This window comes from Nannobrachium achirus, assembly GCF_963921795.1.
Source record: "Nannobrachium achirus genome assembly, chromosome: 19".
Taxonomy (NCBI): Eukaryota; Metazoa; Chordata; class Actinopteri; order Myctophiformes; family Myctophidae; genus Nannobrachium; species Nannobrachium achirus.
The window spans coordinates 23,359,651-23,384,988 of record NC_137826.1 but is presented as its reverse complement, the minus strand read 5'-3'; the positions used below and the strand labels follow the sequence as shown (position 1 = coordinate 23,384,988).

Below are 25,338 nucleotides of genomic sequence, written 5' to 3'. Positions count from 1 at the left end.
TTATACATGCTCCAGAATTTGGGTAATTCAAGAGTATGCACACGCAATGCACTGCAGCAGATCGTGTCCAATCCGGTGTGCTGTCTTCTTGTCAACCAGTAGGTGTTCTAACCGACACCAGGGTCAAAATGTCTCAATGGAGGAGCAGGAATAATATTGTGACTTTCCGGCAGAAACCTTGTTTCTCCAAGTTTCAATATTTGCTTAGTTTTTTCGTAATTTAAAGCCCTGCCTCATCATATGAGTCTGTTGCACAAAACTAGTGAAAATAGCTGATCTACAAGCACACAACGCCGGCTATTTTCACTATTTTATTGTATTTGTATTCATGTTTTAATGATGATAAAAAAAAAACGGTTTTGGACACCCGACAATCACTAGTTTTGTGCGACAGTCTTGTATGATGAAGATGGGCTTTACTTTACGAAGAAACATACACATTTGAAACTAGGTTTCTGCCTGACAGTGACGAAATACTGTATTACTCTTAGGTTTAAAAGGTTATGAAGCTCGACAACATTTCTCATGCAAAATGCAGTCAGCAGTGCTCATCACTTCCTCTCAAAGAAATATTTTACAAAAGCTGAAATTGCCTAGTTCCCTTCCACCTTTTTACATTCTGGTCAGACACACACATGCCACATTTATTTCAGTGCCTGGGTCCACCTCCTGAGATAGTTGGGGTGAATGAGTCTTTAAGGCGTCCAGGGTGCATATTCACCTAGATCGTATGCCTTTGTGTGCACATTAATGGGGCCAAAGGAAGAACGGTGCTCTGAGAGGATTTATGGTACCAGTGGAGTCTGTAAGAAAAGTCCTGTTGGACTGTACTTGCTCAAAAGGGAATAGAGAACAGTTGATTTATGGTATGATGTTTCATTTAGTGTGTTGGAAACCTAGGATTGTCTACAACTAGCAGTGTAGACATATATATATATACAGTATATATATATATACAGTATAATATACAGTATAATATACAGTATATATATATATATATATATATATATACAAGCTCACGTCGCGTCGCAGATGCAACCCGTTGTGAGCTTGTAAATCGGCGGCGGAAGATCGATGCAGACGTTTGCGCAATGCACTATGGGGCGTAGGAAACTCGTGGATATATATATATATATATATATATACACACACACACACACACACACACACACACACACACACACACACACACACAGTATAGTATAACAGTATATATATATATATATATTCTTTTTTTAACTGTTTAAACTAGGGCTGGGATGCGATTACAAATTAATTAATCGCAATTAATCGCATTTTAATCACACATCGATATTTGACCTGAGAAGCTTTTTTTTTCAAGCAAAACACATTATGTTGTACGAGTGAATCAACGAGAGAGTTTTTTAAATCTAAATTTCGCATCCACTGGGCCAAGCAAAGCACTCTGCTACTTTAGCCAAAAATAGCAGATCTACAAGCTCACAACGCCTCACATACAATGCCTCACGCTGCGAGGCGTTGTGTGAGCTTGTAGATCGGCTATTTTTGGCAAAGAGCTTTGGTATTGAGGGGAAAAAGAGCAGACTAAGTACAGAGTGACAGGTCAAGTTTGTTAAGTATTGACTGTTCAAGTGGTTAAATATCTGAAAACACAGATTGACATGAATCCAAAATACACTGATGATTGTGCTTCATCTCTCTCTCAACTAAGGGGTCCTTGGTCTGGACCCCTGATTTAACATGATGAATTGTATGTGGCACAAAACAGCAGAGAACCTCCAGAACAACTGAAGTAAATTAGCTGACGGTGACACCTCCTCACTTCACAATTTACACAGTAAAAAAAAAAGAACGCGCAGCCCGGAGCTAATGAGGTCATTATTTTTGTACAGCGACGGTGGTGGCTGAAACTGTGTCGCTGTCAACCAGGGGCCATCTTGTCACCAGGACTTAAAGCCAGTTTATACTTCGTTGCACAACCCTTTTGACAAGTGTCACTCAGTGAAAATGATGTGGTTTCATAAAGTGTCACTTGTGTCAGTTGGAAATACCGCCATTTTTGTTGAACACTTGTTGAAAGTGTCATTTGGCAGAGAATAAATTATAGCCTATAATCTTAGCAAGAGTTTTTTTTCTTTTTTACAATTGAATTACAATTTGTCCGTCCTAAGCGAATGGATTCGGGGTTACTTTTCAACGCAGCAAACTCTCTTCCCATTCTCTTAACTCATTTAGTGCTCCTGAAATTAACGGATTATAAAGTCCACGATGCCACCTTCAGGCTGCATTCACTCCCGTTATCTTATTTTGAAGGCCAGAAGTCCACAGCGTAAACACTTACGGTCTGACGCCATCGCGTCCTGCGCCGGAACCGATCGTTGTTTACGTGGTGTCATGGCGGATCGGCTCGGAGCTTTTCTCCATGTGCTTTATAAGCGAGCATCTGCCTCCATCTTCGCTTTTAAAGTGTAGTTTTGAGATAATGGACATTAAAGATGAGATCCCCCGTCCACCTCAATGTTATGGGATGACTATTTTGTGCTCGTGGAGCCGTGATGATGAGAAATCAGCGACGGATTTCGGCTCCGGACCTTCCGCCATTGTACTCGGTAATATATCCGCCGTTACAGTAATATATTACTTTTCACGAGTATACTCGGGATTGGCACCATGTGATACTCGAGTACTTTTCACGAGTCTTCTCGGGGTTGGCACTATATGAGTTAAGATAAAGGATAACGCACTTAGGTTCACCTTGTTGCTTTCTAGAAGCTTCCACTAGTGAGTGCTATGATCAGAGTTCCTTTGTGGGGTCTTTTTTTAAATCTTCCCTGACAACTGCATGCTCAGCACCCCCACACGCCTAAGATCACGGCTGTTGCCATTAAGACGCGGGATCAAAGGCAGAGGGAACCCTCGACACAACTGTGAGAATTATCCCTACCCGCTGAAAACTTTTCCTGCAACAATATGCAATCCTGTCAATCATTCAGAACACCAGCTGTCAAGCGATAAAAAAAGGACTAGAAATGGCTGACTTGATTGCTGGAAGCATTTACTCACAGTGATGGTGTAAAGTATTTTCTTTTTTTCCTTTTTTTTTTTTTTTTTTTGCACCGTGCTGTCTGTTGCGGTGGAGTGAAAAGATTAAAACTATTTTTTAGTACTGTGCAATAAGATTGAAAACGAAAGGTGTAGTTTATCTATCTGGTAAGATATAGTTTATCTATATCTCCAAAGAGATATTGTTAAAATGTAACCACTACTAATTCTGAATTAATTATACACACCTGTGCCCTGGTTAATTCTGACCCCAGTCTACCAGGGGTTCACAGAAGGGGTCCAAAGAAAGGGCTCATGGAATCTTTAAGGTAATTTCTATTATGAATATTTCACACTAAATATGCAGCTAGACAGCAAAATCCTGTTTATTAATACGATAAAATGTGCCTAAACGAGTCCATTCATCATATTTCTCTGTTGTTCACAGGATATTTTTTTCATTTCTTCCTCATGTCTGTCTTTTCCCTTGATGTTGTGTGGTGTCTCTGAGTCTGAGCTACAGCTAACTGCGTTAGAACGTTGAATAAATAGGCCCTCTCTTGCGAATCTTCTAGAAATGATCACGAATCCAAGCCACGTCTCACATTTTATTTATAAAACTTCCTCTGGCTTCATTTTTGGCACAGGCTTCCAATATATGAAAGGCAAACCAACCCTGAAACACAGCTGACAGCTGCTGTCCAAAATAGCAGCGTAAAACCTCCAGTTGTTTTAAATGGAGTCGTGTAGGCTGCTCCGTATGATGCTACAGTACCTTGACAAGAAATGTCTGTACTTCATTAACCTTTTCTCACACCATCGCGGCACTATGTTAATTTACTGCAGGGTATATTCATAAACAAAATGTGGCAAGCGAAGAAAAATTATGACAGGAAGTACACATTAGGCCAACCTATTTCCAGCACTTCATTTCTGCACGCTATATGATTTATCAACGTTCACACGTACAGTAAATGAAAAAAAGTCAAACTGATTCAAGTGTCAGATCCCAATAAATAATTCACGCTTGTTTGGTTATTCTGCATGCCTATACCACATCTATCGAACTACATCCAATACACGTGCCTAATTTATGCTCTGTCGTGTTTCACACGTTGAAAATAGCCAATATATGCAAGCTCACAACGCCTCGCAACGGCCAGGCATTGTGAACTAACTTGTAGATCTGCTATTTGAGATGTGCGACACCGCCAAGCGAAGAAGTATGCGTCAAGCTATACTTGGACCAGACATGCAAGTAATATTGCGCGATATGTTAATTCCCATGCGTTGCAGGAGAAAGAGCCTACGTTTTCATTTTAAGATTAGACTGGAGCATATGTTGCCTTCATAAATCAGGGCCACTATCTCAGGGAGTTCGCCACTAAACGCCTCTCTCTCTCTCTGCGTTCTGCCCCGCTGTCCCTGTTCCATTCGTCTGTTAATGAATAAATAAACGGCCCTCCTTATAGTCGGCATGAAGTGCTCAGTGCCGTTTTTAAGAAGGCTGAGATGGGACTTTCTCATAGCATTTGCAGACGCTCAATTTGTCCTCGCCGCTCCGCCGGTGTTAGAACGAGAGTCCTGCTCAGCCCCCCCCCCCACCCCAACCAACGCTGAGGTTCTAAGCCATCTTGCGTTGAGCGCACTCATTTTTCAGGAAGTTATCAGGGGAAAAAAGATAGAGAGTAAATAGTCTAGAATCGAATAGGCAAAGAAAAAGCCTTTTCAAAACATAGTGAGGAAGGAACGCTGAGGGGAGCACAGACTCGGCAAACTATCTCGGAGTGTGATGAAATCGATTTCGGGATTACTTCCGCGACATCATAGAGGCAAGCGACGGATTTAAAAGATGCACGTGGATGGTTTTATTTTTGTGTGCGTTGTGTCTTTTTTAGCTCAATATCCTGTAAAGAAAAGAAAATGGAAACGAAAAAAGAAAAACCTTGGATACACATAATTTCTTATCTGTTTCTAGACACTGCCATTCATATTCTTTTTTTTTTTTTACATTAATCCAAGGCTGGATTCAGCACTTACCAGTGTTGTTTTTGACAGCAAATTTTGATTTAGTTTTAGTCATAGTCTTTTGAATAAAATGTCATTTAGTTTTAGTCATAATTTAGTCACCTGAAAAGTTTTAGTTTTAGTCTAATTTTAGTCGACTAAATATCATAAGATTTTAGGCGACTAAAGCTACAGTTGATTTAGTCGACTAAAATGTATTTTGGCAGGCCTTGATGGCATCGTAATGACTGATTTTACACTTCGTTGTGTGCTGAAAATAGCAGATCTACAAGCTTGCGACGCGTTGTGAGCTTGTAGATCAGCTATTTTCAGCATGCAACACCTGAGAGCAACCAAACATAAAATTACTCTCTTCTCCACTAGTCCCTCCCTGACGTTTTAGTCTAGTTTTTATTTTGTTGACGAAATTGTCACCACAGCTTAGTTTTTGTTTAGTTTTTATTTAGTTTTCGTCAGTGAAAAAAACAGTCGACAAACATTTTTCTTCATAGTTTTAGTCAACGAAATCAACACTGGCACTTACCCTAATCTCCATGCCTTCTTTCTTTCCGTCCCAAGCCCAGCTGCGCTTGGTGAAGTAGTTGACTGTGGCAAACTCAATCAGGGCGGAGAAGACAAAGGCGTAGCACACCGCCATGAACCAGTCCATGGCGGTGGCATAGGCCACCTTGGGGAGGGAGTTTCTAGCACTGATGCTCAGAGTGGTCATGGTCAGGACCGTGGTGACTCCTGGGGACGAGAAGATCATTAAGGGACCATACACAGTCAAAACGTCAGTGTTCATTTAACTCGAAGAGAACCATTTAAGCTCTGTGTACAAACAACACAACCCACTGGACCCAAAAGGGTCCACTTGGTTCCATTTGAGCCAGGGTCCATTTGAGCTCCAACAGTGTTCAAATGGTCCATTTAGTTCCATTTGTACACTCTTCAGAGTGTAGCAGCGTAACAGAGCCGTAATCAATCACTTAGCTGGGGACACCCCGGAACCCCAGTGGCAGTTCAGAAAAAGCTAAGGTATGGCAACATGACTGGTGTCTACACCAGTCATGTTGCCATACCTTAGCAACAGGCATGATACATTTATTTTAAGAAGTACATTCAAATTTCCCCCGTTTCTATGGTTTCTTGGGCTGGACATGGCAGCCTGGAAGTGCAGCTAAACATGTTAGTAAACATGCCACAATTAACAATAATGAATTGCACCTGTGCAGCTGACCTGGGAATATATCATTTTGTCAAGATGGGGAGAATACAAGTGTGGAGAATATAATTCTAACACCTTGTTAAAGTGACCATTTCGTTACATTTTGCATTTGTAGTTATTTTACTGTAATCTAACAACATAATAACCAGAACAGATAGACAAAGAGACATTCATGGATTTATATTTAAAAGTAACTTTTATTTTCCCCCCTGGACCCAGGGTATGGCAGCGGCATACCCCTGCCATACCCAATTGACGCCCCCGCGGAACCCTCCCAGGGCTCCCACGTTGAGACCCAGTGAACTACGCCATAGGCACACAGGCAAACCCCTGCCGTGCTTCATGGAGCCACTGCTTCAGCAGCGTGACATAATGGAAGTAGAAGTGGATGGATGGAAGGAGGAGGAGGAGGATCCACTAGAACAGAAGCAGCCTGAGAGAGTGGTGAGACACAGCGTATATTAATACTGCACCAAGATGGCTCTCCATCTCCATGCTTAGAATTTGCACCTGAAACATGGAGAATTTGACCTCAACAACTGCAAATAATAACCCAATTTGTTGGAATTATGATGAAGTAATTACTTATCCGCTTTGTCACATTTTATACTGCTTCTGTATAGATTGTGTTATATCAGTTAAATTAAATTATCTTGGAATCACAGTTTGTTTGATGAATGCAAGCTATAAGGGTGTCATTGCAAGGCAATCTCTGGTCATAGAAAAGCTGACACATAACCAACACACGTTTCTTTTGTAAAAGACAACTAAATTATAGTAAGAGGAAGATGTGGAAGGTGGTGGTGTGGGCGGTTTAAACACTCCAAAACGTCACAACTAGAAAATACAACAGGAAATCAATAATAAAAAAGTATTTTATTTGACATTTGATATTGTTACATGCTGTATAGCCTGTCATCAATCTGGGGTAGAAGCTTGCATGTGGTCTGAATTGGTGAATGCACTCAAATTAAATCCTTGGAAACGTGGAAACCTTTTACTTAATGTATACTCCGACATACAATGGTGTCCTGTGCCGATCTCCAAGCTTAGATTGGATTAGAGTGTGCCACACTCTCCTACCAGGTACAAATGAGGCTCCCGGAACACCCTGGCCATTGTATTCAGCGTTGCGACGGCGGAAATGAGGAGGACCAAATGGGCAGCCATCAGAGCTGATAAAAGCAATCATTTTATCTGTTCCCACCTGACTTATCTGCTGAAAAATACATACAGGGCTTTAACCCATTCAGAACGGGTACACGTTATTGTGTATCATTATTTTATGCTTTAACTATTGAGAAATAGCAGATATACAAGCTCACAGCGCGGCACCGAGTGCCGCGCTGCGAGCTTGTAGATCTGCTATTTTTGAAAAATCGTGAAAATTCAAATTTTGACCCGATTCTATAAGTGTCTTTTGAATCCTTCTAAGATTTTTTGAAAAACCTATGTTTCTATGTCAGTAATCTGGTCGTCAACGAAAAGGTCCTTTTCACTTAAATGGAGCTCAGTTAGTCTGTTCTTGAGAGACTACTATGTCAGTGGTGCTAAAACCTTTTCATGTGAAGGACCCCCAAAATGATATGTATTTGGCCAACGGACCCCCATCTCAAAATATTTAGTTCCAGGGACCCCCCAGAAGCAAAATTTGAGTTACAAACCTTCACTTTAAAAATACATACATTCAAAGATTTGCACACATTTTCACGACTTTTTCAAAAATAGCAGATCTACAAGCTCGCAGCGCGGCACTCGGTGCCGCGCTGTGAGCTTGTATACCTGCTATTTTTCAATAGTTAAAGCATAAAATAATAATACACGATATAGTGCGCCCGTTCTGAACGGGTTAAAGATTTATATCCGTGCCGTCAAGGAGGTTAGCTCATTTCACTCCGATCCCAGGGGGACACGGCGGCGTGAATCTATGACGTCCTGACCTCCAGTCTGAGGGCACTAAACTGTCACTTTCTGTCGAGAACTACCAGCGCTCGCTGTTTCTCTCCCCGAGTTCCACCGAGTCGCTAATGAAATCTCACAACCGGCACGGAGATTCCCAAGAGTGGAAACCAATGCTGTGTGGATGTAGTGATCCTGATGAGTGTCAGCAATACGTGACAGCCATATCTAACCGGCAAAGAAATATTAGGCTTTATGGGGGACCACGTGGACAGGATGGGGCACACGCACGCACGCACGCACGCACACACACACACACACACTGATAACAAAGTAGTGACTTTGTGATGATTATATCACTAAGATAAATAATGTCACGCTGACTCAAAATTGCCATTTGCTGGATCAAGAATCAAGAGGGGTTTATTTATCACTCATCATACAAGTACAAGCAGCAAAATGTTGGTGGGACATGTTTTAAATTTATTTTAGTCCAGGGGAGGGCCATATACACATTTAATATGTACACATACAGTAAACACAGTATAAAGACTGAATAAATTGACTTTTGTCCGCATCCATTAATCTGAACTATTAACTGGAGCCAAAGAAGGACAGGACACCCAAGGGTGGTGAATGCCGGAAGGCGGTTGCAAGCGATGCTTGTAGAGACACAATTGAATGAGACCTGACAGGTTGCAGCTAGGTGCTTCAGTGGAACACCTAGATTGAGAGCACTAATTGATCAGATTACTAATTGATCAGAATAATTTAATTTCATACTCACTGGGTCGATTCAGGTGTGACATTAAATGCAATAACAGCCAGTACTCTTGTGGAGGGGTTGTTCATTTCATTAGGTCCACCTTTTTGGACTGAGAGAACACTAGCTGCAGCCTACCGCTTCCGCTGCTGTGTTTCAAACTTCGAACAAATCAGTGACGCTGCTGATAAACATTAATGTTAGTAACCTCAAACCAAGGAGTCTATGTTAAGAAGGAACCGCCAGATCTGTCACTGTACCCACGCACGAGTGCACCTAGGAGCCAACTGCCTCACTGACAATCCTCACTGCCCTGGCTGGATGTCAGTTGGGCTAGTTAGTTGTGTGAGTTATTTTTTCTTTTTTGGTCGCAATAATTCAAAGATAGTAATACTCGTCCTCCCAACTCCCACTGACTTCAATAGAATTGGCTCCATTTCTGACTCTCAGTGCAGTTTTACAGGACTGTGTTGGACTATAGACTAGAGTACAAAGGATAAGCGTAATGAGAACACTCCAACGCATCAATTACAATAACCTTTTCATGCTGCTATTTTGCCAGCCTTTGGATAAAAAATATATTTGTCGAAGCTGCTTTTCTCCTATTAAGGAAATTGTAAACTACAGTATAAAGGTTGAGCATCAGAAATGAGTGTACCGGTCAAGAGTAAACAATGAAAACTGGCATATACTATAGGATATATACCTGAAGACAACTGTTTATTGTCATACCTCCAGACAAGGTCCCCCATTGGGATATCAGCGCCATCTGGCGCTGCAACAGAGTAAAACTCATAAGCTCCCGTACGAGAAATATCATTTGTCGGTAGGGCTGTCAATCACAAACGAGGGCACCGCCCCCGAGTGTATATAAGCCCTGCGGGCTATCATAACTTCCTCTTCCGCACCTCTGCTTACCTGCAACTAGTGTCGCGAACTCAGCCATATAAGTATAATTTTCTTTAAAGTTTAGCCTAAGCGTTGACTAGGAAAGTCGGCCACTGGCCTTTAGAGATTATTCTCCTGTACGATTCTAATTCTATTCTTCCTAACAGTTCAGTCTTTTTCTTCACTTTAGCTTTGAGTCTTTACTTCTTCTGTGTACGTTCTGCCACGTGTCTCCCTGCCTTAGCTTAGCTTCGCTTAGCTTCGGTTAGCTCACGATGGCAGCTCGTCGACCTACAGTTAGCAGCCTGCTAGCTAGGGTACCGAAGAAGTGCGGCCTTCCCAGCTGCAAAGGCCTCATCGCCAATGAAGATACACATCTGTTCTGCATTGTCTGCATGGGGGTAGGACACGCCTTGGCCTCTCTGTCCCCTCCGGCCCCGGCCACGGGGGTGAACTGTGCTGAATGCCTCCAGTACGATGTTCCAGCCCTCGAGGCACGATGCGAGATCGCTGCCGCAGGCTACGGCCTTCACACCACGGTCTCCGCCGGAACCCTCCCAGATACCTCTCCTCGTGTGCCGGACAGCGCTGAACGCCACAGCGCTGCTTCTCGCCACGTGGTTAGGCCTCCAGCGGCCTCGCCCTCTGCTAGCTTCGGTAGCCCCGTTGCTAGCGGGTCTGCGGCCCCTGTTTCCACTGCTGTTTCTCCGACGGGCTCGACTGGTGCCGTGCCCAAGAAGAGAACATGCAAGACCGCCCACGTTGTTTCTCCGCCAGCTTCAACGTGGACCGTCCCCCCCAAGGAATTCCACCCTCTAGTCGTCGGGGACATTCCTCTCTCCTTCTCCGTCCCCCAGCTACGGGCTATGCGGCCACCTAGCCCCGTCTCCTGGCATGCTAGCGACGGAGACGAACCGGAGCTAGAGGACTACGACATGGAGGAGGTGGACACGGAGGGTGAGTACTCGGAGGAGGACGAGTCCTCTTTCCCCTCCGGACAGGGCGGAGGCGCGGCCAGGGTGGTTCCTCATGCCGAGGCTTCCATCTCCGCCGCGTCCTCCCAGGCCCCTTCTGCCTCTCTCACCCCTTCCATGCCGGCTGGGGCGAGAGGGGCAGCGGCGCAAGACCCAGACTCCATCCCCATGGACGAGCTCTCGGTGCTGGAACGCGCCGCCATCCGGTGTGGTCTGGAGCTGCCACTCGGAGATGCGCCACTCGGACCACGGGCTAGGATTCCTCTCCTGGGCCAGGATTTGGAGTCCTCTCCCCCGCGTCGGATGGAAAAGCTACCACTAGTCCCAGGCTTTGCAGAGGCCCTGCATTCAACCTGGACTACACACAAGGACCCCCCCAAGCTCCCCTTCCTGGTCGATTACCGCGACTCAGAGAAGGCGGGAATCCCCTTGTGCCCTCCCATGGACAAGCTGATGGCCCAGTCCCTGATAGGGAGCATCAAGCCCAACCACGAGCGGACCGGTCCTGGAGGCCGGCCTCCCCTCAATCTGGCCGTGGGTAAGAAGCCTCCTGGGTTTGCCATCCCCTTTGACGACAAGCAGTCTTCAAGGGTGAGGAACTCTTACAGATCGTCCGCGCTGGCAGCCAGGACGATGAACGCCACCCAGCTGCTGCTTTCCTCCACCAGGCGCCTCCTCAGCGAGATGCGGGAGGTGCCTGACGTGCTGGTGGTGGAAATGGACAAGTCGCTGCGCATGCTGATGGACTTGAATGTCCACGCGATCGAGTGGCTTGGACATGGCATGGATTATTGCATCCAGGCGGAACGTGCCAGGTGGCTAGACAAGGTACAGTGTCCTGGCAGTTCTGGAGAGGAGACCGGGAAGATCCTGCAAGACCTCCCCGGCCACCCTACCTTCCTCATGGGCGGTGGACTGGAGCTTCTCCGCCAGGAGGTGGCGGATAAAAAGATCACTCTGGAGCTACTGGGAGCCACTACGGACCCCCAGGTACCCAGAAAGGAAAAGAGACAGGGACGGAGCAAGGCCCCTGGTCAGGCTGACAGGGGGCGCTCTTCCTCCAAGCAGGGGAAACAGAACAATCCCCCTAGGACCCCCTCTTCTTCCTCCGCGGGACCCCCTCGCACTGCAGCGGGGGCTCAAGCCCGCTCTCAATCCCGCCACCCTCCCAGGCACGGGATACCGGCCAGCTCCCACAAAGCCCGTGGGAAGCCGCCGCGAAAGTGACACTGGATTCTGGCGGGGTCCCCCTGAAAATTCAGGGGACCCCCCCTTGCAAGCGCAGACGTTTGGACAATATGAACAATTTTTCTTATGCAAAGAAATCAATGTTTATTCCTCCTCTGTGCTCTCCTCCAGTGCCTGTAATAAAAAGTGTGTTGATGAAACAATGCCTGTTTATTTCAAACCCACCTGCTTTACTACAGACGACCCCATTTTGCATGAATTTAACCAGTGTAGAGAAGTCCAGGCTGGAATTTCTTTCCACTCAGATAATATCGCTTCCTCCAGTCATGCAGACAGGTTACAAGCAGAATATTTCTCTTTGCAAAATGTTCCCAGACAAGCTAATTCCTATTCACAGTGGTATAGTCTCTCGAGTGTACAATACCCCTCTGTCTCCACCGAGCGGCACTGTTATGCCGACTCTAGTTCAGGACAGGAGTTTGGTCTTAGCGTCAGGGAAGAAGCCAACACATATCACCCAGGGTCGGCCTCGTCTTCCCGCAAGGAAGCATATAAAGGCCTTAGCACAGGTTATAAACGTAAATACAATTCCCCGAGCCGGGGATTATGTTACTTATGCGATGAACCCTGTCCCCCGGGCTCCACGTTGTGTGTCGCATGTATTATTAACAAGCGAGGCTTCTTGGAGGTCACGTGTCCGTCCCCCACCGGATACAGAAATAAGCGTACCGGAAACGGAAACGCTCTTTCCGCCGGTGACTCCGCGCCTTCCGGCCCGGAGGTCACGTGTTCGTTCCCCACCGGATACGGAAATAAGCGTACCGGAAACGGAAACGCTCTTTCCGCCGGTGACTCCGCGCCTTCCGGCTCGGCGTCTAGCGGATACGGATACGTGCCCGGATATGGAACCTTTCCCTCCCGGCCCAGTAGTTCCGCTCAGGCGGTACAACCCCAAGGCTTCTCCGTTGCTCAGCAACACGTTAGCACAGTGTGCAGAGCAATGGAAACGTTGCAATCCGAATCACTGGGTGTTTCGGACGGTGACGCGGGGTTACAGACTACAGTTCGCGAAAAAACCCTCCCTATCCAGCAAGGTTATTTATACTCGAGCCCGCGGCTTGAAGGCGGATGCCTTGAGGGAGGAGATAAGCTCACTATTGCGCAAGGGCGCTATAGTGGAGTTATCACGCGACCAGAGCCGTTTAGGCTTCTGGAGCCGTTATTTTCTGGTTCAGAAAAAAGGAGGGGGGCTGCGTCCGATTATGGACTTACGTGCTCTGAACAAGCACTTGAAAAAGTTCAAATTCAGGATGTTGACGTCAGAGTCACTGATGAAATCAGTGAGACAGGGGGATTTCCACTGTTCAGTGGACCTGAAGGACGCTTATCAGCACATCCTCATTTATCCCCCACACAGGAAGTTCCTGCGGTTCGCCTTCGAGGGGCGCCTGTACGAGTACACGGTCCTCCCTTTCGGTCTTTCTCTGAGCCCTCGGGTTTTCGTGAAAGTGACCGAGGCAGCCATTGCTCCACTGAGGCATCAGGGAGTCAGGCTGGCGAACTACATAGACGATTGGATGATTTCCGCCGCCTCCTGCTCAGAAGCGGCGCGCCATACCAATCTGGTGTTGTCACACCTGAAGGCCTTGGGTTTCAACGTCAACTTTGGCAAAAGTATGTTGTTACCCTCCCAGCAGATTTCCTTTATAGGAATATCTTTGGATTCGGCCACCATGTCCGCTCGCCTCTCCCCGGAGAGGGTGGACAGGTTTCTGGCTTGTCTGGGCTCCTTCCGACTGGACCAGGTGGTCAGGTACAAGGAGTGCATGAAGTTGACTGGGCTGATGGCTTCAGCAGTACAACTTCTGCGTCTGGGCAGGTTTCATATGAGACCTTTCCAGCGGTGGTCACTGGCGCTCAGGATTCCTTCCCTGCAAGGGTACAGGAAGGTGTCAGTCAGCCAGGTCTGCATGGACGCTCTGGTCCCATGGAGGGACCAGGCGTTGTTGACAAGTGGGGTCTCCATGGGCGAAGTGGTGTCACGCAAGGTGATCACCACAGACGCCAGCCGCTCAGGGTGGGGCGCCACCCACGAGGGGCGCTCAGCCAGGGGTCTTTGGACCCAGGCCATGTTGGAGTACCACATCAACTATCTGGAGTTAATGGCGATCTACTTGGCGCTCAAGCATTTCGAACCATTTCTCCGGGGTTGCCATGTCCTGGTCAGGACGGACAACACGGCGGCCCTGTATTATCTCAACAAACAGGGCGGCCTCTCCTCGCGTACGCTGGATCAGCTGGCGCGCGAGATGACCCTCTGGTGCTTGCCTCGGTTGAGGTCCATCAGAGCCTCCCATGTCCCGGGCCTTCAGAACGGCGGCGCCGATCTGTTGTCCAGGGGGGAGCCTCGTTACGAGGATTGGTCTCTCCACCCTGCGGTGGTGAGGCAGATTTTCTCCAGGTTCGGTCGACCGCGAGTCGATCTCTTTGCCTCCCAGGAGAACGCGAAGTGTCCCCTTTACTTTTCAGTAAGGGGACCTTCTCCTCTGGGGATGGACGCGTTTGCTTACGAATGGCCACAAGGTCTTCTCTACGCGTTTCCACCCCTGGAACTGATTCTTCCCACTCTGGAGAGGATCAGATGTTCCAACCAGGAGGTTCTTCTGGTGACACCATCCAGGGGAGTGTGGAGGTCTCTGATCACCCCACTGCTCTCTCAACCCCCTTGGCGGCTTCCCTTGCTCAGGGATCTGCTGCGCCAGGCAGGGGACGAGATCTTCCATCCAGACCCACGGGGCCTAGACCTGTGGGTTTGGCCCGTGAGAGGGAGAACCTGCTTGCAGCAGGCTTCTCACCGATGGTTGTAGCCACTATTCAGAGTGCTAGAGCCCCCTCTACTAGGGCTGTGTATGATGGAAGGTGGAATGCCTTTTTGGACTGGTGTGAGCTACAGGAGCCACCTGTGGTGGCTCATATAGCTTCGGCCCAGAAGGTGTTAGATTTCCTGCAGGACCGCCTGGACCTTGGTCTGGCGTTCTCTACACTGAGGGGTTATTTAGCGGCTATTGATGCCTGCCACCTGGGGGTGGCAGGCAAAGGCCTTTCTAAAATCCCTGAGGTGGTCCAGTTCATGCATGGTGTGGACCATTTGAGACCTGTGACCAGAGCCTTGTTTCCTGTTTGGGATCTACAAGTGGTTCTTGAGGGCCTTTGCAAGGCACCCTTTGAACCGATTGGGAGGACCTCTTTGAAACATTTAAGTTTCAAAACAGCTCTTTTGCTTGCCTTGTCTACGGCTAAGCGTGTGAGCGACCTTCATGCGCTCTCTGTGAGCCCTGATTGTATGAGGTTTCTCAATAATGACTCCAAGGTTCTTCTTAAACCTCATTTGAGTTTTATTCCTAAGAACCGAGTGGTCCCGAAGGAACCTGTTGTTTTGACGGCTTTCCATCCTCCTCCGTTTGCATCAGAGGAGGATAGGCGTCTTCATTGTCTTTGTCCAGTTAGGGCCCTGAAGGCCTACTGTGATAGGACGGTGGACAGCAGGTCTACTTCTCAGCTTTTCGTGGTCATGAATGCCCGTCAACGGAAAGCGGTGTCCAAACCCACTCTGTCGAGATGGCTTGTGGATGCTATTAGGTTGGCTTACACCCGGTCTGGGTCTGAAGTGCCGGAAGCACTTAAGGCCCACAGTACTAGGGGTGTGTCTACCTCTTGGGCGTTGTCCAAAGGTGTCTCCATTGAGGAGATTTGTGCAGCGGCGAATTGGTCTTCGCCGTCCACCTTTGCGACCTACTATCACCTGGACGTTGCGCCTTCTGCGATGGCGCATACGGTTCTGGGTGCTGCTGCCCTTCCTACTATGTAGTGGGGCGGCTCTCTCCCCTTTCTGAGATAGCATGTTGCTGTCTCTAGAATACGTGGGGGGACCCTGAGTTTTTCCCTTATATTATTGCAATTTTATAAGGTGGACCTGTGTCTGCCCTTAGTGCATAAGGCAGGCCTCGGTCTGTCAGGGTCTTTTTCTGTCTGAACACGCCCAGGCCCTGTGGGTCTGGGTTGGATCAGTCCTGAAAGGGGTCACGTCGGTTGACGGGACCTCCTTTCCGGGTGTGGTCGGTGTGCACGACAGTCTTGTCGGTTCATGACTTCTCGGGGAGTATATGAGTCCCAATGGGGGACCTTGTCTGGAGGTATGACAATAAACGTATAGGTTCCGAACGGAACCATGTTTATTTAATACCGGAGGACAAGGTCCCCCAGAATAAAGCCCCTCGGTTCGCTAGTTGCGGGCGCAGAGGTGCGGCTTTAGAGGAAGTTATGATAGCCCGCAGGGCTTATATACACTCGGGGGCGGTGCCCTCGTTTGTGATTGACAGCCCTACCGACAAATGATATTTCTCGTACGGGAGCTTATGAGTTTTACTCTGTTGCAGCGCCAGATGGCGCTGATATCCCAATGGGGGACCTTGTCCTCCGGTATTAAATAAACATGGTTCCGTTCGGAACCTATACGTTTAAGTGGATGCGTCCCATGGTCTTTCTGTTTACACTGTGGTGGAATTCTGTAATTCAGTAATTGATGAGACTGGAACAGTTGGAGACCATATTCTAGAAAGTGAGTGATGGATATGCTTTAATGTACATGATATCATGGGGAGAAGAACAATAACACTCAGGTCGGTGGTACGGTAGTTCTGCCACTGAACAAAGGGATCAGACCAACTGAAAAATGACTGATCACCGTCTATTTACTTGATGTTTTCCCCTCACCTTCTTGTGGAAATGTTCCTCTGTGTGGAATTTACTGTCCTTGTGGGGGTGCCACATGGATATCTTTCTGTTTGTTTTACCACGACTCCTGTGTCCAACTTCATAACCTGTGTGTGTTTATATTTATTTATTGTTTGCACCCGCTATGGTATGTGGACCACCAATGCTTAACCTTGTGTACATACTGTATGCTGGTCGTGGTCATATGCTACAGTATGTGTAAGTAGATATCTGATATTGCTTTTTTATGTTCTCTTTGACATTTTTTCCCCTCCTACCTCCTTTTTCCTCCCACAAAACAACAAAAATGATGGTGCTTACGCCAAAAACTAATTTCCCCCTTTCCTTTACACCTATAAATCAGTGATATGACGATAACGCTGATACTGATTCTGAAGATATGGCTCCCCAGACTTTATGGCTCCTCAGACTTAATGCAAATACATCTCCCTTAAGGATAAGGTCATCAGCTGCTGCTGCTTTGCATAGAAAAAAAGACAGAAATGAAATGGTTTGTTTATCGAATAAGGATGCGTCCAGGTTGGAGGTTTTCCAGGCACGTTCAGCTATGAGGTCACACAGGGCAGACTGACTACCAGTTGGGGGAGTATATCTCCACATAGGCCTTGGTGTGAACGCCTCAAGTCAGAGGTGGCTAATGTGGCCAGGGAAACGTGTAAAATGGGCTCCTCCTGCTACATTTGAAGGCAATCATATAGCCAATCGGAATGAATATGGAAAACCTGAACAATACCAATTAGTAGAAGTACCGGTAGTAGCAAAAAGTGTGTTTTTAAGAAAATGTGAAATCTAGAAATGGGCTTGGCCTATAGGGGGATTGCATCATGATGCATGGAATCCAGGGGAGGACACGTTTTATTATACAACCTATCTCTGGTCCATATAGTGTTAAGCCTGTATCAGAGTCGGCACCGCGGTGGATAGCGGTGTAGTCTTTTTGAGCGTTAACGTTGTAGTTTTATGACTCAAAAAGACTACACTGCACTACACCCCGCGGTGCCGACTCTGATAACGATACAGGCTTTAGAAGCATAAAGTTATAATAATATCTAGAGGGTGAACTGCCCCGCCTTCACCTATTCATTTAAATGAAAGCTGCTCACAAGCACATGAAGCAACCTGGAAGTACCTACACTTCAGAGCAGGCACACTAGTGTTTCAGACGATAGAAGCATGCACAGTAGGGTCTCAAATGCGGATGTCCTGCAATACCGGATTTATCCACCAGGCTTCAACCATTCTCTGCGGTTCTGGGGGCTTGGTTAGAAGAGTTTTCAATGGAAAAATGACATTGGCCAGATCTGTAGGGGGCGCAGTAGAGTAACTAAAACATTTTTCCATCTGGTGGAATATTTTTGTTTCTGGCCAAACAAATTATTTTAGACAGGAGGTGGGGGGCTTAGAGTGTTCCCGCTAAGTTAAGTAGGCTTTCAACATATTAAAACCGTCTTTGTTTTGTTGAGTAGTGAAAGTGTATTTTTTATTTTTACTACAGCTGAGAGGCTACACTACCGGAGCTATGCGGGCAATGCCCGTAAAAGTCACATAGCATTAAGGAGAACTCCTTCTAACGCTATGGATCAGAGCTATATGTACAATCTATGGTTCAAGAGTTAAGGTCTTTGCACTGTTGCGTTTTTTGGACGAATATTGGAGCGAATTTCGGAGCACGTAAATAAAAAAAATCTACTTCAGGTTATGACAATCACGTTTACACACCGCCTCCCGTTTTGTAATTATTTTCAGGCCAGGATAGTTTTTTTTTCAGAATTTCGCAACTGTCACCACTGGGTCCCTTGCTCTCTCCCTCTCCTTGACCTTATTTTTTTTTTTTCGGATTTCGGATATCCAAAACGCAATGAAAAAATGCAGCAGTGTGCAACCAGCTTTATAGGCAAAAAGGTAAAGCGGCCTAATATAGCACCACCATGAGGACAATTTGAAACATTTGTGGTGGAGGTTATTCCTTGGCCTACTGGGAGTATACATGCACAGTTTAATGCCAAATGGCCCAGCGGTGTCTAAGATTATTAAGCTGTACACTAACGTGATCTCAGCCTCCTGGCCTGTCGGCCTGATGACGGAAATGATTTTGTCATAACCATCAGGGACGTGCTGGCCATTGGGAAAAGCGGGACAACTCCCGAACGGCCGGTTCATTCCTGGCCGGTCCAGGCCGGCCATTAGGAAAAAACCTAAAATAAAATGTCGGCCTTCGTTCCATTTCGGGGGCTGGGCGGCCAACAAAGTAAATCGTCACTGTCGGGCAGAAACCTCGTATCTCCAAGATTCAAATTTGGAATTTTTGTCGCAAAGCATCATACAAGGCCGTTGCACAAAAGTAGTGAAAACAGCCGATCTACAAGCACACAACGCCTCGCGGTGCGAGGCGTTGTGTGCTTGTAGATCGGCTGTTTTCACTAGTTTAAATCATTTTTAAAATGATAAATACAAAACAAACGGTTTTGGACATATAAGGTTTCCACCCGACAACGACGAAATATAACTTAAAAAAAATGAAGGCCTCTCCAACTCTTTTTCCCGGGCTGAATCAGGGGCCCAGCACGTCCCTGATAACCATCCTCAGTCTATGGATGTACAGTACAAGTCACACAGCCTTCATTTCACATGCAATCCAAAGTACTAATTATTCAACAAGTAGGCACAGTGGAGCCGCATGGAATGTTGGCTCCCATGGCAACGCATCACACACCACTTCAAATATTTATTAAACAATGAAATATAAAAATCACTTCATCTTTGAGGCCCTCTGACAGTCCAGCACCCTTTGAATTTCCCCTAGCTTTTCCCTGCATCCTTCAATATACAACTGATGGGGGAGGTCATTTGGTTTGCAGTGACACTCATTAAAACAGAACATTTGGATGACTGAAGAGGGGCTTTTGTTCTTGCTTTAGTCGGATCCTTTGATCAGAAGGAAAATGTGTTGGTTGTGTCTGTTAACATAATTAACACAATTGTTACTCGATGGGTGGGTCATTTTTCATAAGAATACATGTTTCCGGGGCAATGGGTGCAATAATAATATTTCCAGATAATTATTCATAGTGCATTACAGAATATACAATGATCAACTGTCATGCAACAGCAGCAGCAACAGAGAATATTTGTGAAGTGGAGTGTGTGTGTGTGTGTGTGTGTGTGTGTGTGTGTGTGTGTGTGTGTGTGTGTGTGTGTGTGTGTGTGTGTGTGTGTGTGTGTGTGTGTGGGGACAGGGAATTACTACTTTGTGGGGACCTCATGTCCCCACAAAGATAGTACAATCCTTGCACAATACCTTGTGGGTACTTATTAATAGGTCCCCACAAGGTGTTTAGGGGTTAGGTTAAGGGTTAGGGTTAGGGTTAGGGTTAGGGTTCAAAATGAATGGAATGTCCCCACAAAGATAGTAGACTATGTGTAATGTCCCCACAAAGTAGCAATTGCAAACCTGTGTGTGTGTGTGTGTGTGTGTGTGTGTGTGTGTGTGTGTGTGTGTGTGTGTGTGTGTGTGTGTGTGTGTGTGTATGCCTGGATTATTTATGCCAAATATTTATGGAGTCCAGAATAAGGTGTATTTGACATTGTCACATGGTGTAAATAATAACGTGGAATAATCTATTTTGTGCGCATTGCATCATTTTGTAGTATTCCATGAGAAGAGAGAGGCCGTGCGCCTGGATTTAAAAAGTAGCAGCAGGTACAGTGTTCTAAAGGTTCGTGCAGCATGGAACGGAAAAACCTCCCACGTTTCACACGGTAAAATAAAACACCTCTCGTGAAACCACGACATTTAAATCCAACATAGGAGAGGACAAGACCTAGATGAGAGAAGTATCCCATCCTGTCAGCGGGCAGTGCTCATGCCTTGCTCAACAGTCTGATGGTAGCCGGGTAGAAACTGTTCAGAAATCGGGTGTTCAGACATTTGATACTGTGGTACAGCTTAACTGCACCGCCAATTGTCGCAGTAGTGGCGTGAACAGATTGTGGCTAGGGTGGTAATTGTCCTTGATGATACGCCGAGCTTTGACCATGCATTACTCATTACTTACTTACTTACTTACTTAATCCTCTTCGTCCCAAGTGGGACATAAGGCTTCGACGATCTGCCTCCACCGGGACCTGTCTTGTGCTGCATGTTGTGCCTCGCCCCACCTAAGGTTCATCTCCTTAAGCTCAGCTGTCACGGTCCGTCGCCAGGTGGTTTTGGGTCGACCTCGACTCCTTTTTCCTGGTGGGGTCCATCTCAGTGCAACCTTTGGAGTTCGATCCTGGTCCATTTGGAATACATGTCCCAGCCAACGTGTTTGATTTCTTACACATCACTGGAGCACCTGGTCATTCTGTGCAGCTCTTAATTTGAGATCTTCTCAGGCCAGAAGATGCAGCAAATGTTATGTGGAAGGCATTGATCTTTTCGCCAGCATTCCGAGCCATACATCAGCACTGATTTCACGTTACTGTTGTACAGTTAGACCTTTGTTCTTGGGTTTTTTGACCACGCATTGCCTCTCATACAATCCCTGGAGGGGGAAACTCCACCCGCTGTAGGTTTTTCTATTCACGGGCAGTGCAGTTCCCATACCAGGTCGTGACAGCCTGTCAGAACACTTTCAATGGAGCTGTTGTAGAAGGACCTGAACTTCTGCTCTGAACTTCTTCAAACGACAGATGCAGTACAGCCACTGTCGAGCCTTCTTACACCACGTTAGTGGTGACGAATGTCGTGGCTTACTTGAGGTCCTCATCGATACGTATCACGTATGCCAAGAAACCTGAACTTTTTCCACAGCAATGCCATCAAGAAGATAGCTGTGTGCTCTCTCCTCAGCCCCCTGCAGTCCACAATCAACTCCTTGGTTTTGTTGACATTGAAAGCGAGATATTGTTCTCCTGACACCAGAATGCCAGTGAAGTGAACTCGTCGGCATTCCAGCCCATCGCTTTTGTGTCGTGTCAGTTTTAATAAGCATCTAAGAAAATCGATTGCATTTTCAAATAGTACTCAGAGTGATGATTGACAGATCATTATTTTCATTTTACTGACTGTATGCTAGCAGCAACGTTCTGCACTCCCTTCATGATATCAGAGAGAGAGCAAAGGATCCATTTGGATTGCATTTGTACAGTCTCTACAATATATCAAATGAACAGCGCAGAGATTTATTACCAGTATAAATGCTTATTTGTTTCTTACGATGGTATCGCTCGATGATATAACTTTTCTGTAACCCCAAAAGTCCATGGAGTTCAATGGACCTTTTCTGTCCCTTTTCTGATTGGACAATATAATGTCCAATCAGTTAGTGCAGCCACACTTCCTAGTTGTCTGATGCTTTACTTTTTCTCTAGTCTGATGTGGTCAGACCCACCGTCTTACCTAACCAAGTCCAGCAATTGAGTGTCTGCATAATATTATGTATGGGTTTTGCCAGAAAAAAAGGCAGGTAAGAGGTCCATATGTCTGTCACACATTTCTGAAAAAAACACCTTTCTATACGATAATGATAGCGTTATAGCTAATAGTCTGACTACTATTACCCTAAAGTAAACAGGACACTTCCCCTGCCTCCTTCTTTTGGCAGTATAAGCTGTTTTGCTAGCCAAAGTTTCTGATGTGGATAAAAGTCAGACTTGCTTGCCAAGATTAGCTAGAGTTCAATATCGTCATTGTCGGGCAGAAACCTCATATCTCCAGGTTTCAAATGTGTAAGTTTTGTCGCAAAGTAAAGACCTGCTTCATCATACAAGGCTGTTGCACAAAACGAGTGAAAATGGCAGATCTACAAGCACACAACGCCTCTCGGTGTGAGGTGTTATGTGCTTGTAGATCGGCTATTTTAACTATTAATCATTTTTAAAATTATAAATACAAAACGGTTTTGGACATACAAGGTTTCCACACGGCAGCGACGATATGCAATAACCGTCACAGTACGTCTTGGCTGGATTAATCGTTCTACAAATCCATCCAAAAGCCCCTTCAATGGATGGAACACCAACTTAGTTTGATCATTCTCCCCCTCAAGGCGGACAGCCTCGCCGTCCTTTCCAAGTTTTCTCTCACTAAGCTGTAAATGATTAGATGGTTTTATGGTGGCCAAGGCAATCACAGGTCGATCTTTATGATCCAAGTACAATGACATAGGGAAAAAAAACACACACACCCTCAGGCACTGAAGTGCGCCAAGCATTTCTGTGAATGAAAGATGGAACGTTTCCTTATACCCTATTATACCCAGGGGTGCAAATGTTTTCAGCAATGACCCAAAATCATCCATCCATCCTTGTTGTGACCGATATAGTATTTATTCATGATAATGAATTGATAATTAATCATTTGACTGCTGAACAACGGTCATGTTTTTATAAGCTAAAGAAATTGATAATGCTTTTGTCCCTAAAAATCACACCCGTGTGAAGTGGAGCTGTGTGTGTGTGTGTGTGTGTGTGTGTGTGTGTGTGTGTGTGTGTGTGTGTGTGTGTGTGTGTGTGTGTGTGGATCATGTGTACCGATTTTTGTGACATTTGAAGAAAATATGTAGGAAAAGGAGCAAAAAGTGTGTTTTGGAGAAAATTCAAGATGGCGGAAAATCTATCATGGCGCAAATGGGCGTGGCCTATATGGGGAGATGCGTCATGGCCCAAGGAATCCAGGGAAAAAATATTTTTAATTTTCCGACCTACGGTTCAAGAGTTACAGGCCAAAACGTAAAGTGGGGTGTTATGGCGCCACCATGCGGCCAAATGACACAATTATTTTTTATTTAATCCTTGAAATCATTATGAACCTCCTCTCCAAGTCTTGAAACTCTAGCCCCTATGGTTTGCGAGAGACAAATAATTGAATGTGAGTTTTTGCGATTCCCATTATAAGTCAATGGGGAAAATTAATTCACTAATAAATTAATATCAATTAAACTATAGAACCTTTCTCTTAGAAAAGTAATAGCCCACGATTCCCGAGTAAGCCGGTCGATTTGACATATGGCGCGAGTGTGTGGTGGCAAAACTGTGGGACTAGTGGCGTGCCGAAGTTTAGGAAGTTCAGGCTACATACACACACACAGACACACAGACAGACAGACAGACAGACCCACACAGCCACGTATAGGGAGCTGCACACAGCTCCAAAAATGTTGCATCAGTGCAAACATGGCACACTGCATATCTCCTTGTATGGGTCGTCCTGTCCGTAACGTCAGTTACTTTATGTGTATGCACGGATCTCCATGGAGATCTGTACTCATAATTTCTTTTGGATCATACACACAAAGTGAAACGTAGGAGCGGTTTGCACCGCTGAAAAAAAGGTGAGATTTTCAGAGTCTTCGTGGGAAACAAATTCATGTAACACATATAACAACAACATACAGTGTTATTATCATCAATCCAGTTTAACAATAGAAATTACTCAATGCAGTATTGTATATTCAACATTTAGACAAGAGTCTTATTTAATTCCTTGGCAAATTGCATTGCCATTCTTAAGGCACTATAACATGTGGATGTTTTATTTAGAGGGCAAACTCACCAATTTCTAACCTTGACCAACCTACATAAAACACGTTTTCGAGTGCCTTTGGGCAATTTTCTCATGTCCTCCCCAATACGGAATGATAATATTGAGGTTATAAATCAGAGACCTTGCCCTTTTAAGTGCAGCTGTGAGGTGACTCACCGAATACAGTGCGGGCCGGAACTGATTCTCTGTTGAGCCAGAAGGAGACCTGAGACAATATGACAGTCATAATGCAGGGGAGGTACGTCTGAATCACAAAGTATCCAATTTTCCTTTTCAAATGGAAATACGTTGTCATCACTACATATTCCCCTGAGGGAGGAGAGAGAGGGAGATGGATAGACACAGAGAAAGAGAGAGAGAGAGAGAGAGAGAGAGAGAGAGAAAGAGAGAGTTATAGAGGAGAGACATGCAGAGGATAATCAGTATCATAACAGTCTGTTCTCAGTCATGAAACAATACAAGCTGAAATATTCCAAACTACATTCATGGAAGTTAATACATAAACATGCATGATCACTGCATAATCAATGCAGCTCATTATTGTGATGTTTTTGACTGCTGCTAAATTACCATGTGTGTTCCACAAAGAGGTTGTGATGTGTGCTGTATACAAAATATCACAGAATGGAAAAAATAAATAAAAAAAATGTTTTTCTTGGAAGGGATTTAAGAAGACAAAGCAAGTTGACATTTCATACTAGACATAATAATGGGTGAGCTGGAGTTGTTAAAGACAACCGGGTTTGTGCCTGATTTAGAGGTAAATAAAAAACACTTTCAAGGTGCAGTTATTCCAGCACCTCACAAATTCAGGACCATCCAACTTAAAAGCCATACCTCTCTTGTGAAATGACCTGCCTAATTTGTAAAAATAATGGTTATCGGTTAAACATGCAAGCACTTTCAAGCTCATGTCAGACGTTCAATTTTAAGTTCTTCCAGTACCTCTGAGAATCCGCTTAAATGAGTATATAAAGTATCTAACAATCATTCCTCTGAAGGCTTAATTTATACGTTGTTGCACAACCATGTAAAATTACGCATT

General features: G+C 45.5%; 1 protein-coding gene across 1 annotated transcript in view; it reads right to left on the bottom strand.

Moving 5' to 3' along the window:
• The window catches only part of gabra3 (gamma-aminobutyric acid type A receptor subunit alpha3), a gene marked incomplete at its 3' end in the record, with an annotated part of 69,114 nt that overhangs the window by 8,848 nt on the left and 34,928 nt on the right, over positions 1-25,338 (bottom strand). The window contains exons 5-6 of the mRNA XM_080748746.1: positions 24,450-24,602; positions 5,576-5,781 (exon numbers count right to left, since the gene is read on the bottom strand). Coding sequence (XP_080604872.1) covers positions 5,576-5,781; positions 24,450-24,602 — 359 coding nt within the window. The remainder of the gene's footprint in view (positions 1-5,575; positions 5,782-24,449; positions 24,603-25,338) is intronic.